The sequence below is a fragment of the Oncorhynchus keta genome, unplaced genomic scaffold (assembly GCF_023373465.1).
Source record: "Oncorhynchus keta strain PuntledgeMale-10-30-2019 unplaced genomic scaffold, Oket_V2 Un_scaffold_3114_pilon_pilon, whole genome shotgun sequence".
Classification (NCBI taxonomy): Eukaryota; Metazoa; Chordata; class Actinopteri; order Salmoniformes; family Salmonidae; genus Oncorhynchus; species Oncorhynchus keta.
The window spans coordinates 409,435-424,576 of record NW_026290913.1 but is presented as its reverse complement, the minus strand read 5'-3'; the positions used below and the strand labels follow the sequence as shown (position 1 = coordinate 424,576).

Genomic DNA, 15,142 nt, shown 5'->3' with positions numbered 1-15,142 from the left:
TACCCCCCTGTGTATAGTCTCGCTATTGTTACTTTACTGCTGCTCTTTAATTACATTTACATTTACATTTAGGTCATTTAGCAGACGCTCTTATCCAGAGCGACTTACAAATTGGTGCATTCACCTTATGACATCCAGTAGAATAGTCACTTTAAAATAGTGCATCTAAATCTTAAAGGGGGGGGGGGGTGAGAAGGATTACTTATCCTATCCTAGGTATTCCTTAAAGAGGTGGGGTTTCAGGTGTCTCCGGAAGGTGGTGATTGACTCCGCTGTCCTGGCGTCGTGAGGGAGTTTGTTCCACCATTGGGGGGCCAGAGCAGCGAACAGTTTTGACTGGGCTGAGCGGGAACTGTACTTCCTCAGTGGTAGGGAGGCGAGCAGGCCAGAGGTGGATGAACGCAGTGCCCTTGTTTGGGTGTAGGGCCTGATCAGAGCCTGGAGGTACTGAGGTGCCGTTCCCCTCACAGCTCCGTAGGCAAGCACCATGGTCTTGTGGATGCGAGCTTCAACTGGAAGCCAGTGGAGAGAGAGGAGGAGCGGGGTGACGTGAGAGAACTTGGGAAGGTTGAACACCAGACGGGCTGCGGCGTTCTGGATGAGTTGTAGGGGTTTAATGGCACAGGCAGGGAGCCCAGCCAACAGCGAGTTGCAGTAATCCAGACGGGAGATGACAAGTGCCTGGATTAGGACCTGCGCCGCTTCCTGTGTGAGGCAGGGTCGTACTCTGCGGATGTTGTAGAGCATGAACCTACAGGAACGGGCCACCGCCTTGATGTTTTTTTCATATACATATTTTTTTTACTGCTTTGTTGGTTTAGGGGCTCGTAAGTAAGCATTTCACTGTAAGGTCTACTACACCTGTTGTATTCGGCGCATGTGACTAATAACATTTGATTTGATTTAATGTGATGACCTGTCATGCACATGGAGCAGCTAGCTTTCATCCCATATCTGTCTCAGGGACCAGGCCTGAAACAGCTACCACTCTCCACTATACACACAGCATCAATACACAAAACACAAACAACACACACACACACTTATGTTTGCAGAATAAGTGGCAATGTAACTGGTGAATTGTAGGATCTATAGAGTAGACTTAAACGCTTCAAGGAGCAGGCCAGTCAGAAAGTCTTTAGTCATTCTAAATGACGCTGTCTGCCCCTCTGTTCTCTTTTCAGTAAGGCCCTATATATGTTATATCCCAAATTACACCCTATTCCCTACAGACAGTAGTGCACTACTTTTGACCAGGAACATTTAGGATGCACCAAGTGTCCTCTCCTCCTGACATGGTACTTCAGAGGCATTCAGTAATGTGGGGCTGTGACACAACATGTGCTTCTCGTACTAACCATGTACTTGACTGACTATCAGAGAGTAGAGTTGGGAGGCTGGGTCCTGTGAGCTGACTGAGTGACGATGAGACCATCACACCCAGATAGATTAGATCTCCCCTCTAAAACACCTTTAGAGGGTTGGGGATCTATCTGTCTCCACCAAACCTGCTCTGAAGCACATTCAGAGGGTTGGGGATCTATATGTCTCCGCCAAACCTGCTCTAAAACACATTCAGGGGGTTGGGGATCTATCTGTCTCCACCAAACCTGCCCTAAAACACCTTTATGCTGCCTTCAAATGGCACCCTATTCTCTACACCCTATTAGTGATATAGTGGAGATGTATAGTGTTGGTGATATAATGGAGATGTATAGTGTTAGTGATATAATGGAGATGTATAGTGTTAGTGATATAATGGAGATGTATACTGTTAGTGATATAGTAGAGATGTATAGTGTTAGTGATATAGTGGAGATGTATAGTGTTAGTGATATAATGGAGATGTATAGTGTGAGTGATATAGTGGAGATGTATAGTGTTGGCGATATAGTAGAGATGTATAGTGTTAGTGATATAGTAGAGATGTATAGTGTTGGCGATATAGTAGAGATTTATAGTGTTAGTGATATAGTGGAGATGTATACTGTTAGTGATATAGTAGAGATGTATAGTGTTAGTGATATAGTAGAGATGTATAGTGTTCGTGATATAATGGAGATGTATAGTGTTAGTGATATAGTGGAGATATATACTGTTAGTGATATAATGGAGATGTATAGTGTTAGTGATATAGTGGAGATGTATACTGTTAGTGAAATAGTGGAGATGTATAGTGTTAGTGATATATTGAAGATGTATAGTGTTAGTGATATAATGGAGATGTATAGTGTGAGTGATATAATGGAGATGTATAGTGTGAGTGATATAGTGGAGATGTATAGTGTTAGTGATATAATGGAGATGTATAGTTTTAGTGATATATTAGAGATGTATAGTGTTGGCGATATAGTAGAGATGTATAGTGTTAGTGATATAGTAGAGATGTATAGTGTTGGCGATATAGTAGAGATGTATAGTGTTAGTGATATAATGGAGATGTATAGTTTTAGTGATATATTAGAGATGTATAGTGTTGGCGATATAGTAGAGATGTATAGTGTTAGTGATATAGTAGAGATGTATAGTGTTGGCGATATAGTAGAGATGTATAGTGTTAGTGATATAATGGAGATGTATAGTGTTAGCGATATAGTGGAGATGTATACTGTTAGTGATATAGTGGAGATGTATAGTGTTAGTGATATAATGGAGATGTATAGTGTTAGTGATATAATGGAGATGTATAGTGTTAGTGATATAGTGGAGATGTATACTGTTAGTGATATAATGGAGATGTATAGTGTTAGTGATATAGTGGAGATGTATACTGTTAGTGATATAGTGGAGATGTATAGTGTTAGTGATATAGTGAAGATGTATACTGTTAGTGATATAGTAGAGATCTATAGTGTTCGTGATATAGTGGAGATGTATACTGTTAGTTATATAGTAGAGATCTATAGTGTTAGTGATATAGTAGAGATGTATAGTGTTAGTGATATAGTAGAGATGTATAGTGTTAGTGATATAGTGGAGATGTATAGTGATATAGTAGAGATGTATAGTGATATAGTAGAGATGTATACTGTTAGTGATATAGTAGAGATGTATACTGTTAGTGATATAGTAGAGATGTATAGTGTTAGTGATATAGTGGAGATGTATACTGTTAGTGATATAGTAGAGATGTATAGTGTTAGTGATATAGTGGAGATGTATAGTGTTAGTGATATAGTAGAGATGTATAGTGTTAGTGATATAGTAGAGATGTATAGTGTTAGTGATATAGTGGAGATGTATTGTGATATATTGGAGATGTATACTGTTAGTGATATAGTAGAGATCTATAGTGTTAGTGATATAGTAGAGATGTATAGTGTTAGTGATATAGTGGAGATATATAGTGATATAGTAGAGATGTATACTGTTAGTGATATAGTAGAGATGTATACTGTTAGTGATATAGTAGAGATGTATAGTGTTAGTGATATAATGGAGATGTATAGTGTTGGCGATATAGTAGAGATGTATAGTGTTAGTGATATAATGGAGATGTATAGTGTTGGCGATATAGTAGAGATGTATAGTGTTAGTGATATAGTGGGGATGTATAGTGTTCGTGATATAGTAGAGATGTATAGTGTTAGTGATATAGTGGAGATGTATAGTGATATTGATATAATGCTGTATATCAATATCATATGCTGTAGCAGCTAATGATGGGCATCTCCCTGCCTGTTACTGTTGCAGCTGGATGCTGAGGCCAGTGAACTACTGAAGGAACTGCAGAACAAACTCAACACCGTGCTGGATGAGCTCAGTGCAGTCTTCGGCTCCAGGTGTGTGTGTGTGTGTGGGGCGGGGGGGGGGGGGGGGGGGGTTCTGTGTGTGTGTTTATTTGTGTGTATCTATGGTCTGTGTTCATCTGTGGTCTGTGTGTGTCTGAGGTCTGTGTGTATGTGTGTATTTGTGGTCTGTGTGTGTCTGTGGTCTGTGTGTATGTGTGTATCTGTGGTCTGTGTGTGTCTGTGTGTATCTGTAGTCTGTGTGTATCTGTGGTCTCTGTGTGTCTGTATATCTGTGGTCTGTGTGTGTCTGTATATCTGTGGTCTGTATGTATCTGTGGTCTGTGTGTATCTGTGGTCTGTATGTATGTATCTGTGGTATGTGTGTGTCTGTATATCTGTGGTCTGTGTGTGTCTGTGTGTATCTGTGGTCTGTGTGTATCTGTGGTCTGTGTATATCTGTGATCTGTGTGTGTCTGTGTGTATCTGTGGTCTGTGTGTATCTGTGGTCTGTGTGTGTCTGTGTGTATCTGTGGTCTGTGTGTATCTGCGGTCTGTGTGTGTCTGTATATCTGTGGTCTGTCTGTATGTATGTATCTGTGGTCTGTGTGCGTCTATATATCTGTGGTATGTGTGTGTCTGTATATCTGTGGTCTGTGTGTATCTGTGGTCTGTGTGTGTCTGTGTATATCTGTGGTCTGTGTGTATCTGTGGTATGTGTGTGTCTGTGTATATCTGTGCTCTGTGTGCATCTGTGCTCTGTGTGTCTGTGGTCTGTGTGTATCTGTGGTCTGTGTGTATCTGTGGTCTGTGTGTGTCTGTGTATATCTGTGGTCTGTGTATATCTGTGGTATGTGTGTGTCTGTGTATATCTGTGCTCTGTGTGCATCTGTTCTCTGTGTGTATCTGTGGTCTGTGTGTATCTGTGGTCTGTGTGTATCTGTGGTCTGTGTATATCGGTGGTCTGTGTGTATCTGTGGTCTGTGTGCGTCTGTGTGTATCTGTGGTCTGTGTGTATCTGCGGTCTGTGTGTATCTGTGGTCTTCGTGTATCTGTATATCTGTGGTCTGTGTGTATCTGTGGTCTGTGTGTATCTGTGGTATGTGTGTGTCTGTGTATATCTGTGCTCTGTGTGCATCTGTGCTCTGTGTGTATCTGTGGTCTCTGTGTATCTGTGGTCTGTGTGTATCTGTGGTCTGTGTGTGTCTGTGTATATCTGTGGTCTGTGTATATCTGTGGTATGTGTGTGTCTGTGTATATCTGTGCTCTGTGTGCATCTGTTCTCTGTGTGTATCTGTGGTCTGTGTGTATCTGTGGTCTGTGTATATCGGTGGTCTGTGTGTATCTGTGGTCTGTGTGCGTCTGTGTGTATCTGTGGTCTGTGTGTATCTGCGGTCTGTGTGTATCTGTGGTCTTCCTGTATCTGTATATCTGTGGTCTGTGTGTATCTGTGGTATGTGTGTATGTGTGTATCTGTGGTCTGTGTGTATCTGTGGTCTGTGTGTGTCTGTGTATATCTGTGGTCTGTGTGTATCTGTGGTATGTGTGTGTCTGTGTATATCTGTGCTCTGTGTGCATCTGTCCTCTGTGTGTATCTGTGGTCTATGTGTATCTGTGGTCTGTGTGTATCTGTGGTATGTGTGTATCTGTGGTCTGTGTGTATCTGTGGTCTGTGTGTATCTGTGGTCTGTGTATATCTGTTGTATGTGTGTATCTGTGGTCTGTGTGTATCGGTGGTCTGTGTGTATCTGTGGTCTGTGTGTATCTGTGGTATGTGTGTATCTGTGGTCTGTGTGTATCTGTGGTATGTGTGTATCTGTGGTCTGTGTATATATGTGGTATGTGTGTATCTGTGGTCTGTGTGTATCTGTGGTATGTGTGTATCTGTGGTCTGTGTGTATCTGTGGTCTGTGTATATCTGTGGTCTGTGTGTATCTGTGGTCTGTGTGTATCTGTGGTATGTGTATATCTGTGGTCTGTGTGTATCTGTGGTCTGTGTGTATCTGTGGTCTGTGTGTATCTGTGGTATGTGTGTATCTGTGGTATGTGTATATCTGTGGTATGTGTGTATCTGTGGTATGTGTATATCTGTGGTCTGTGTGTATCTGTGGTCTGTGTGTATCTGTGGTCTGTGTGTATCTGTGGTATGTGTGTATCTGTGGTCTGTGTATATCTGTGGTCTGTGGTCTGTGTGTATCTGTGGTCTGTGTGTATCTGTTGTCTGTGTGTATCTGTGGTATGTGTGTATCTGTGGTATGTGTGTATCTGTGGTATGTGTGTATCTGTGGTCTGTGTATATATTCGGTCTGTGTGTATCTGTGGTCTGTGTGTATCTGTGGTCCATGTGTATCTGTGGTATGTGTGTATCTGTGGTCTGTGTGTATCTGTGGTATGTGTGTATCTGTGGTATGTATGTATCTGTTGTCTGTGTGTATCTGTGGTCTGTGTATATCTGTGGTCTGTGTGTATCTGTGGTCTGTGTGTATCTGTGGTATGTGTGTATCTGTGGTCTGTGTGTTTCTGTGGTCTGTGTGTATCTGTGGTATGTGTGTATCTGTGGTGTGTATGTATCTGTGGTCTGTGTGTATCTGTGGTCTGTGTATATCTGTGGTCTGTGTGTGTCTGTGTATCTGGTCTGTGTGTATCTGTGGTCTGTGTGTATATGTGGTCTGTGTGTATCTGTGGTCTGTGTGTATCTGTGGTCTGTGTGTATCTGTGGTATGTGTGTATCTGTGGTATGTATGTATCTGTGGTCTGTGTGTATCTGTGGTCTGTGTATATCTGTGGTCTGTGTGTATCTGTGGTCTGTGTGTATCTGTGGTATGTGTATATCTGTGGTCTGTGTGTATCTGTGGTCTGTGTGTATCTGTGGTCTGTGTGTATCTGTGGTATGTGTGTATCTGTGGTCTGTGTGTATCTGTGGTATGTGTGTATCTGTGGTGTGTATGTATCTGTGGTCTGTGTGTATCTGTGGTATGTGTGTATCTGTGGTGTGTATGTATCTGTGGTCTGTGTGTATCTGTGGTCTGTGTGTATCTGTGGTATGTGTGTATCTGTGGTCTGTGTGTATCTGTGGTATGTGTGTATCTGTGGTGTGTATGTATCTGTGGTCTGTGTGTATCTGTGGTATGTGTGTATCTGTGGTGTGTATGTATCTGTGGTCTGTGTGTATCTGTGGTCTGTGTGTATCTGTGGTATGTGTGTATCTGTGGTCTGTGTGTATCTGTGGTATGTGTGTATCTGTGGTGTGTATGTATCTGTGGTCTGTGTGTATCTGTGGTCTGTGTATATCTGTGGTCTGTGTGTGTCTGTGTATCTGGTCTGTGTGTATCTGTGGTCTGCGTGTATCTGTGGTCTGTGTGTATCTGTGGTCTGTGTGTATCTGTGGTATGTGTGTATCTGTGCTAACCCTGTGTTATTTCCCTGTCCAGTTTCAAACCGGTGATTGAGGACTGTGTAAAGCAGATGAACCAGGAATTAGTCCAGATGAAGGGGAGTGCTGCAGGGAAGAGCAACGCTGCCATGGATGCTGAGACTGTCCTCAGACCACTTATGGACCTCCTGGATAAAAAGTAGGTCCCTATCGGCATATTATCAGCTGGCTTACAGGTTAGCATCCAGTAGCGTATCCATGTATCTCCTTGATAAAAAGTAGGTCCATATAGGCATATTATCAGCTGGCTTACAGGTTAGCATCCAGTAGCGTATCCATGTATCTCCTGGATAAAAAGTAGGTCCATATAGGCATATTATCAGCTGGCTTACAGGTTAGTATCCAGTAGCGTATCCATGTATCTCCTGGATAAAAAGTAGGTCCATATAGGCATATTATCAGCTGGCTTACAGGTTAGTATCCCAGTAGCGTATCCATGTATCTCCTGGATAAATAGTAGCTTTCTGTTTACACCCTTGAGTTAACATTGAGGTAGCCTAGAGGTTGGAATTTTGGGTCAGTTAACCAGTTATCCTAGATGTTGGATCTTTGGGTCAGTTAACCAGTTAGCCTAGAAGTTGGAGCTTTGGGTCAGTTAACCAGTTATCCTAGATGTTGGAGTTTTGGGTCAGTTAACCAGTTATCCTAGATGTTGGAGTTTTGGGTCAGTTAACCAGTTATCCTAGATGTTGGAGCTTTGGGTTGGTTAATCAATCATCCTAGAGTTTGGAGCTTTGGGTTAGTTAATCAGTCATCCTAGAGTTTAGAGCTTTGGGTCAGTTAACCAGTTATCCTAGAGGTTTGAGCTTTGGGTCAGTTAATCAGTTATCCTAGAGGTTGGAGCTTTGGGTTAGTTAATCAGTCATCCTAGAGGTTGGAGCTTTGGGTCAGTTAACCAGTTAGCCTAGAGGTTGGAGCTTTGGGTCAGTTAACCAGTTAGCCAAGAAGTGAGAGGGTTGGGTTAGTAACCGTTAGTTGAGAGGTTAGTAAACCCTCATGCAACTCCTGGATAAAAAGTAGGTGTTTGTTTTTACCATGGAGTTACTGAGGATTCATATTGTGAGACTCAGTAGGTGTCAGAATGCATGTGGCCGTTATCCTAGAGGAGCTTTGAGTTAGTTAACCAGTTAATCCTAGAGGAGTTTTGAGTTAGTTAACCAGTTATCCTAGAGGAGCTTTGGGTTAGTTAACCAGTTAATCCTAGAGGAGTTTTGAGTTAGTTAACCAGTTATCCTAGAGGAGCGTTGAGTTAGTTAACCAGTTAATCCTAGAGGAGCTTTGAGTTAGTTAACCAGTTATCCTAGAGGTTGGAGCTTTGAGTTAGTTAACCAGTTATCCTAGAGGAGTTTTTGGGTTAGTTAACCAGTTATCCTAGAGGAGCGTTGAGTTAGTTAACCAGTTATCCTAGAGGAGCTTTGAGTTAGTTAACCAGTTATCCTAGAGGAGCTTTGAGTTAGTTAACCAGTTATCCTAGAGTTTGGAGCTTTGGGTCAGTTAATTAATCAGTTATCATAGAGTTTGGAGTTTTGGTTTAGTTAATCAGTTATCCTAGAGTTTAGAGCTTTGGGTCAGTTAACCAGTTATCCTAGAGGTTGGAGCTTTGGGTCAGTTAACCAGTTATCCTAGAGGTTGGAGCTTTGAGTTAGTTAACCAGTTATCCTAGAGGTTGGAGCTTTGAGTTAGTTAACTAGTTATCCTAGAGGTTGAAGCTTTGGGTTAGTTAACCAGTTATCGTAGAGGTTGGAGCTTTGGTTTAGTTAACCAGTTATCCTAGAGGTTGGAGCTTTGGGTTAGTTAACTGGTTAACCTAGAGGTTTGCACTTTGGTTAACTAGTTAGTCTAGAGGTTTGAGCTTTGGGTTAGTTAATAAATCATCCTAAAGGTTGGAGCTTTGGGTTAGTTAACCAGTTAGCCTAGAGGTTGGAATTTTGGGTCAGTTAACCAGTTATCCTAGATGTTGGATCTTTGGGTCAGTTAACCAGTTAGCCTAGAAGTTGGAGCTTTGGGTCAGTTAACCAGTTATCCTAGATGTTGGAGTTTTGGGTCAGTTAACCAGTTATCCTAGATGTTGGAGTTTTGGGTCAGTTAACCAGTTATCCTAGATGTTGGAGCTTTGGGTTGGTTAATCAATCATCCTAGAGTTTGGAGCTTTGGGTTAGTTAATCAGTCATCCTAGAGTTTAGAGCTTTGGGTCAGTTAACCAGTTATCCTAGAGGTTGGAGCTTTGGGTCAGTTAATCAGTTATCCTAGAGGTTGGAGCTTTGGGTTAGTTAATCAGTCATCCTAGAGGTTGGAGCTTTGGGTCAGTTAACCAGTTAGCCTAGAGGTTGGAGCTTTGGGTCAGTTAACCAGTTAGCCAAGAAGTGAGAGGGTTGGGTTAGTAACCGTTAGTTGAGAGGTTAGTAAATCCTCATGCAACTCCTGGATAAAAAAGTAGGTGTTTGTTTTCACCATGGAGTTACTGAGGATTCATATTGTGAGACTCAGTAGGTGTCAGAATGCATGTGGCCATTATCCTAGAGGAGCTTTGGGTTAGTTAACCAGTTAATCCTAGAGGAGTTTTGAGTTAGTTAACCAGTTAGCCTAGAGGAGCGTTGAGTTAGTTAATCAGTTAATCCTAGAGGAGCTTTGAGTTAGTTAACCAGTTATCCTAGAGGAGCGTTGAGTTAGTTAACCGGTTAATCCTACAGGAGCTTTGAGTTAGTCAACCAGTTATCCTAGAGGTTGGAGCTTTGAGTTAGTTAACCAGTTATCCTAGAGGTTGGAGATTTGAGTTAGTTAACTAGTTATCCTAGAGGTTGAAGCTTTGGGTTAGTTAACCAGTTATCCTAGAGGTTGGAGCTTTGGTTTAGTTAACCAGTTATCCTAGAAGTTGGAGCTTTGGGTTAGTTAACTGGTTAACCTAGAGGTTGGCACTTTGGTTAACCAGTTAGTCTAGAGTTTGGAGCTTTGGGTTAGTTAATAAGTCATCCTAGAGTTTGGAGCTTTGGGTCAGTTAACCAGTTATCCTAGATGTTGGAGTTTTGGGTCAGTTAACCAGTTATCCTAGATGTTGGAGCTTTGGATCAGTTATTCAGTTATCCTAGAGTTTGGAGCTTTGGGTCAGTTAATCAGTCATCCTAGAGTTTGGAGATTTGGGTCAGTCAATTAATCAGTTATCATAGAGTTTGGAGCTTTGGGTTAGTTAATCAGTCATCCTAGAGTTTGGAGCTTTGGGTCAGTTAACCAGTTCTCCTAGAGGTTGGAGCTTTGGGTCAGTTAATCAGTCATCCTAGAGGTTGGAGCTTTGGGTCAGTTAATCAGTCATCCTAGAGTTTGGAGCTTTGGGTCAGTTAATCAGTTAGCCTAGAGGTTGGAGCTTTGGGTTAGTTAATCAGTCATCCTAGAGTTTGGAGCTTTGGGTCAGTTAACCAGTTCTCCTAGAGGTTGGAGCTTTGGGTCAGTTAATCAGTCATCCTAGAGGTTGGAGCTTTGGGTCAGTTAATCAGTCATCATAGAGTTTGGAGCTTTGGGTCAGTTAATCAGTTAGCCTAGAGGTTGGAGCGTTGGGTTAGTTAATCAGTTATTCTAGAATTTGGAGCTTTGGGTTAGTTAACCAGTTAGCCTAGAGGTTGGAGCTTTGGGTCAGTTAACCAGGTAGTCTAGAGATTGGAGCTTTGGGTCAGTTAACCAGTTATCCTAGATGTTGGAGCTTTGGGTCAGTTAACCAGTTAGCCTAGAAGTTGGAGCTTTGGGTCAGTTAACCAGTTATCCTAGATGTTGGAGTTTTGGGTCAGTTAACCAGTTAGTCTAGAGATTGGAGCTTTGGGTCAGTTAACCAGTTATCCTAGATGTTGGAGCTTTGGATCAGTTATTCAGTTATCCTAGAGTTTGGAGCTTTGGGTTGGTCAATCAATCATCCTAGAGTTTGGAGATTTGGGTCAGTCAATTAATCAGTCATCCTAGAGTTTGGAGCTTTGGGTCAGTTAACCAGTTCTCCTAGAGGTTGGAGCTTTGGGTCAGTTAATCAGTTATCATAGAGGTTGGAGCTTTGGGTCAGTTAATCAGTTATCCTAGAGTTTAGAGCTTTGGGTCAGTTAACCAGTTCTCCTAGAGGTTGGAGCTTTGGGTCAGTTAATCAGTTATCCTAGAGGTTGGAGCTTTGGGTCAGTTAATCAGTTATCCTAGAGGTTGGAGCTTTGGGTTAGTTAATCAGTCATCCTAGAGGTTAGAGCTTTGGTTCAGTTAACCAGTTAGCCTAGATGTTGGAGCTTTGGGCCATTTAACCAGTTAGCCTAGAGGTTGGAGCTTTGGGTCAGTTAACCAGTTAGCCAAGAAGTGAGAGGGTTGGGTTAGTAACCGTTAGTTGAGAGGTTAGTAAATCCTCATGCAACTCCTGGATAAAAAAGTAGGTGTTTGTTTTCACCATGGAGTTACTGAGGATTCATATTGTGAGACTCAGTAGGTGTCAGAATGCATGTGGCCATTATCCTAGAGGAGCTTTGGGTTAGTTAACCAGTTAATCCTAGAGGAGTTTTGAGTTAGTTAACCAGTTAGCCTAGAGGAGCGTTGAGTTAGTTAATCAGTTAATCCTAGAGGAGCTTTGAGTTAGTTAACCAGTTATCCTAGAGGAGCGTTGAGTTAGTTAACCGGTTAATCCTACAGGAGCTTTGAGTTAGTCAACCAGTTATCCTAGAGGTTGGAGCTTTGAGTTAGTTAACCAGTTATCCTAGAGGTTGGAGATTTGAGTTAGTTAACTAGTTATCCTAGAGGTTGAAGCTTTGGGTTAGTTAACCAGTTATCCTAGAGGTTGGAGCTTTGGTTTAGTTAACCAGTTATCCTAGAAGTTGGAGCTTTGGGTTAGTTAACTGGTTAACCTAGAGGTTGGCACTTTGGTTAACCAGTTAGTCTAGAGTTTGGAGCTTTGGGTTAGTTAATAAGTCATCCTAGAGTTTGGAGCTTTGGGTCAGTTAACCAGTTATCCTAGATGTTGGAGTTTTGGGTCAGTTAACCAGTTATCCTAGATGTTGGAGCTTTGGATCAGTTATTCAGTTATCCTAGAGTTTGGAGCTTTGGGTCAGTTAATCAGTCATCCTAGAGTTTGGAGATTTGGGTCAGTCAATTAATCAGTTATCATAGAGTTTGGAGCTTTGGGTTAGTTAATCAGTCATCCTAGAGTTTGGAGCTTTGGGTCAGTTAACCAGTTCTCCTAGAGGTTGGAGCTTTGGGTCAGTTAATCAGTCATCCTAGAGGTTGGAGCTTTGGGTCAGTTAATCAGTCATCCTAGAGTTTGGAGCTTTGGGTCAGTTAATCAGTTAGCCTAGAGGTTGGAGCTTTGGGTTAGTTAATCAGTCATCCTAGAGTTTGGAGCTTTGGGTCAGTTAACCAGTTCTCCTAGAGGTTGGAGCTTTGGGTCAGTTAATCAGTCATCCTAGAGGTTGGAGCTTTGGGTCAGTTAATCAGTCATCATAGAGTTTGGAGCTTTGGGTCAGTTAATCAGTTAGCCTAGAGGTTGGAGCGTTGGGTTAGTTAATCAGTTATTCTAGAATTTGGAGCTTTGGGTTAGTTAACCAGTTAGCCTAGAGGTTGGAGCTTTGGGTCAGTTAACCAGTTAGTCTAGAGATTGGAGCTTTGGGTCAGTTAACCAGTTATCCTAGATGTTGGAGCTTTGGGTCAGTTAACCAGTTAGCCTAGAAGTTGGAGCTTTGGGTCAGTTAACCAGTTATCCTAGATGTTGGAGTTTTGGGTCAGTTAACCAGTTAGTCTAGAGATTGGAGCTTTGGGTCAGTTAACCAGTTATCCTAGATGTTGGAGCTTTGGATCAGTTATTCAGTTATCCTAGAGTTTGGAGCTTTGGGTTGGTCAATCAATCATCCTAGAGTTTGGAGATTTGGGTCAGTCAATTAATCAGTCATCCTAGAGTTTGGAGCTTTGGGTCAGTTAACCAGTTCTCCTAGAGGTTGGAGCTTTGGGTCAGTTAATCAGTTATCATAGAGGTTGGAGCTTTGGGTCAGTTAATCAGTTATCCTAGAGTTTAGAGCTTTGGGTCAGTTAACCAGTTCTCCTAGAGGTTGGAGCTTTGGGTCAGTTAATCAGTTATCCTAGAGGTTGGAGCTTTGGGTCAGTTAATCAGTTATCCTAGAGGTTGGAGCTTTGGGTTAGTTAATCAGTCATCCTAGAGGTTAGAGCTTTGGTTCAGTTAACCAGTTAGCCTAGATGTTGGAGCTTTGGGCCATTTAACCAGTTAGCCTAGAGGTTGGAACTGTGGGTCAGTTAACCAGTTAGCCTAGATGTTGGAGCTTTGGGTCAGTTAACCAGTTAGCCTAGAGGTTGGAGCTAGAGGTCTGCATGGGACTGATGTATTCATCCTTCTTCCGCCCGAATCCACAGATGTTCATATCGCACCCACATCCGCTGGCTTTTTTATGTCTGACTCTCACCTGCCAGAGCAGGAATTGGTCCGGAACCCAACTGCCGTCCTGGAATGTTATTTCAGGCACAGGCCTGTGTGACGACGCAGATCACATACAGTAGCCATGTTCACAGCAATTTTGCAACCTATAAGCAATATCAAAATGCACAAAAATGTCTTGGTTGCGGGAAGATGGGGTGGTGAGGAATTTTTGTGTGGGGGGAGGGGTATTTATCTACCCGCTCTGCTGGCAATTATTTTTTGGTGCACATACAGTGATGGTAAAAAGTATACATATAAATATAAATAAATCGTTTTTTTTTAACTGTGATTGATCAGGGGGTGCACACTTGATCTTGCACGCCCAACTAGAAGAGGAGAGGGAGGCTACTTAACTTGATGCAGCGTATTGTGAGTGTGTGAATAATGCAACAGAGATGTGCTTTAAATACAGTAAGTAGGTTAATAAAGCATCCAAAGCAGAAATACAACCGTTTACAAATAATCTGGGGACAACAAAAACATTTGAACCCCAAAATTGTCTGATCTGGTCCCCCGCTCCCATCCGCAGCAAGATACATGTCCACCACCCAGCAGTAGTCTCTGTCAGGACCCGATCTCTGATCTCTGCAGCCCTCTAGTTCAAGCATTTAACATTTACATTTAAGTCATTTAGCAGACGCTCTTATCCAGAGCAACTTACAAATTGGTGCATTCACCTTATGACATCCAGTGGAACAGCCACTTTACAATAGTGCATCTAAATCTTTTAGGGGGGTGAGAAGGATTACTTATCCTATCCTAGGTATTCCTTAAAGAGGTGGGGTTTCAGGTGTCTGAGGTGGTGATTGACTCCGCTGTCCTGGCGTCGTGAGGGAGTTTGTTCCACCATTGGGGGGCCAGAGCAGCGAACAGTTTTGACTGGGCTGAGCGGGAACTGTACTTCCTCAGTGCTAGGGAGGCGAGCAGGCCAGAGGTGGATGAGTGCAGTGCCCTTGTTTGGGTGTAGGGCCTGATCAGAGCCTGGAGGTACTGAGGTGCCGTTCCCCTCACAGCTCCGTAGGCAAGCACCATGGTCTTGTAGCGGATGCGAGCTTCAACTGGAAGCCAGTGGAGAGAGCGGAGGAGCGGGGTGACGTGAGAGAACTTGGGAAGGTTGAACACCAGACGGGCAGCGGCGTTCTGGATGAGTTGTAGGGGTTTAATGGCACAGGCAGGGAGCCCAGCCAACAGCGAGTTGCAGTAATCCAGACGGGAGATGACAAGTGCCTGGATTAGGACCTGCGCCGCTTACTGTGTGAGGCAGGGTCGTACTCTGCGGATGTTGTAGAGCATGAACCTACAGGAACGGGCCACCGCCTTGATGTTAGTTGAGAACGACAGGGTGTTGTCCAGGATCACGCCAAGGTTCTTAGCGCTCTGGGAGGAGGACACAATGGAGTTGTCAACCGTGATGGCGAGATCATGGAACGGGCAGTCCTTCCCGGGAGGAAGAGCAGCTCCGTCTTGCCGAGGTTCAGCTTGAGGTGGTGATCCGTCATCCACACTGATATGTCTGCCAGACATGCAGAGATGCGATTCGCCACCTGG

The 15,142-nt window shown here is 43.0% G+C and overlaps 1 protein-coding gene across 3 annotated transcripts in view; it reads left to right on the top strand.

The window, feature by feature from the left end:
• Positions 1-15,142, top strand: part of LOC118374656 (protein unc-13 homolog C-like) — a 260,042-nt gene that overhangs the window by 185,506 nt on the left and 59,394 nt on the right. For all 3 annotated transcript variants that reach the window (XM_052515796.1, XM_052515795.1, XM_052515794.1), the window contains 2 exons: positions 3,694-3,782; positions 7,160-7,300. In XM_052515796.1, the coding sequence (XP_052371756.1) occupies positions 3,694-3,782; positions 7,160-7,300 (230 nt within the window). The remainder of the gene's footprint in view (positions 1-3,693; positions 3,783-7,159; positions 7,301-15,142) is intronic.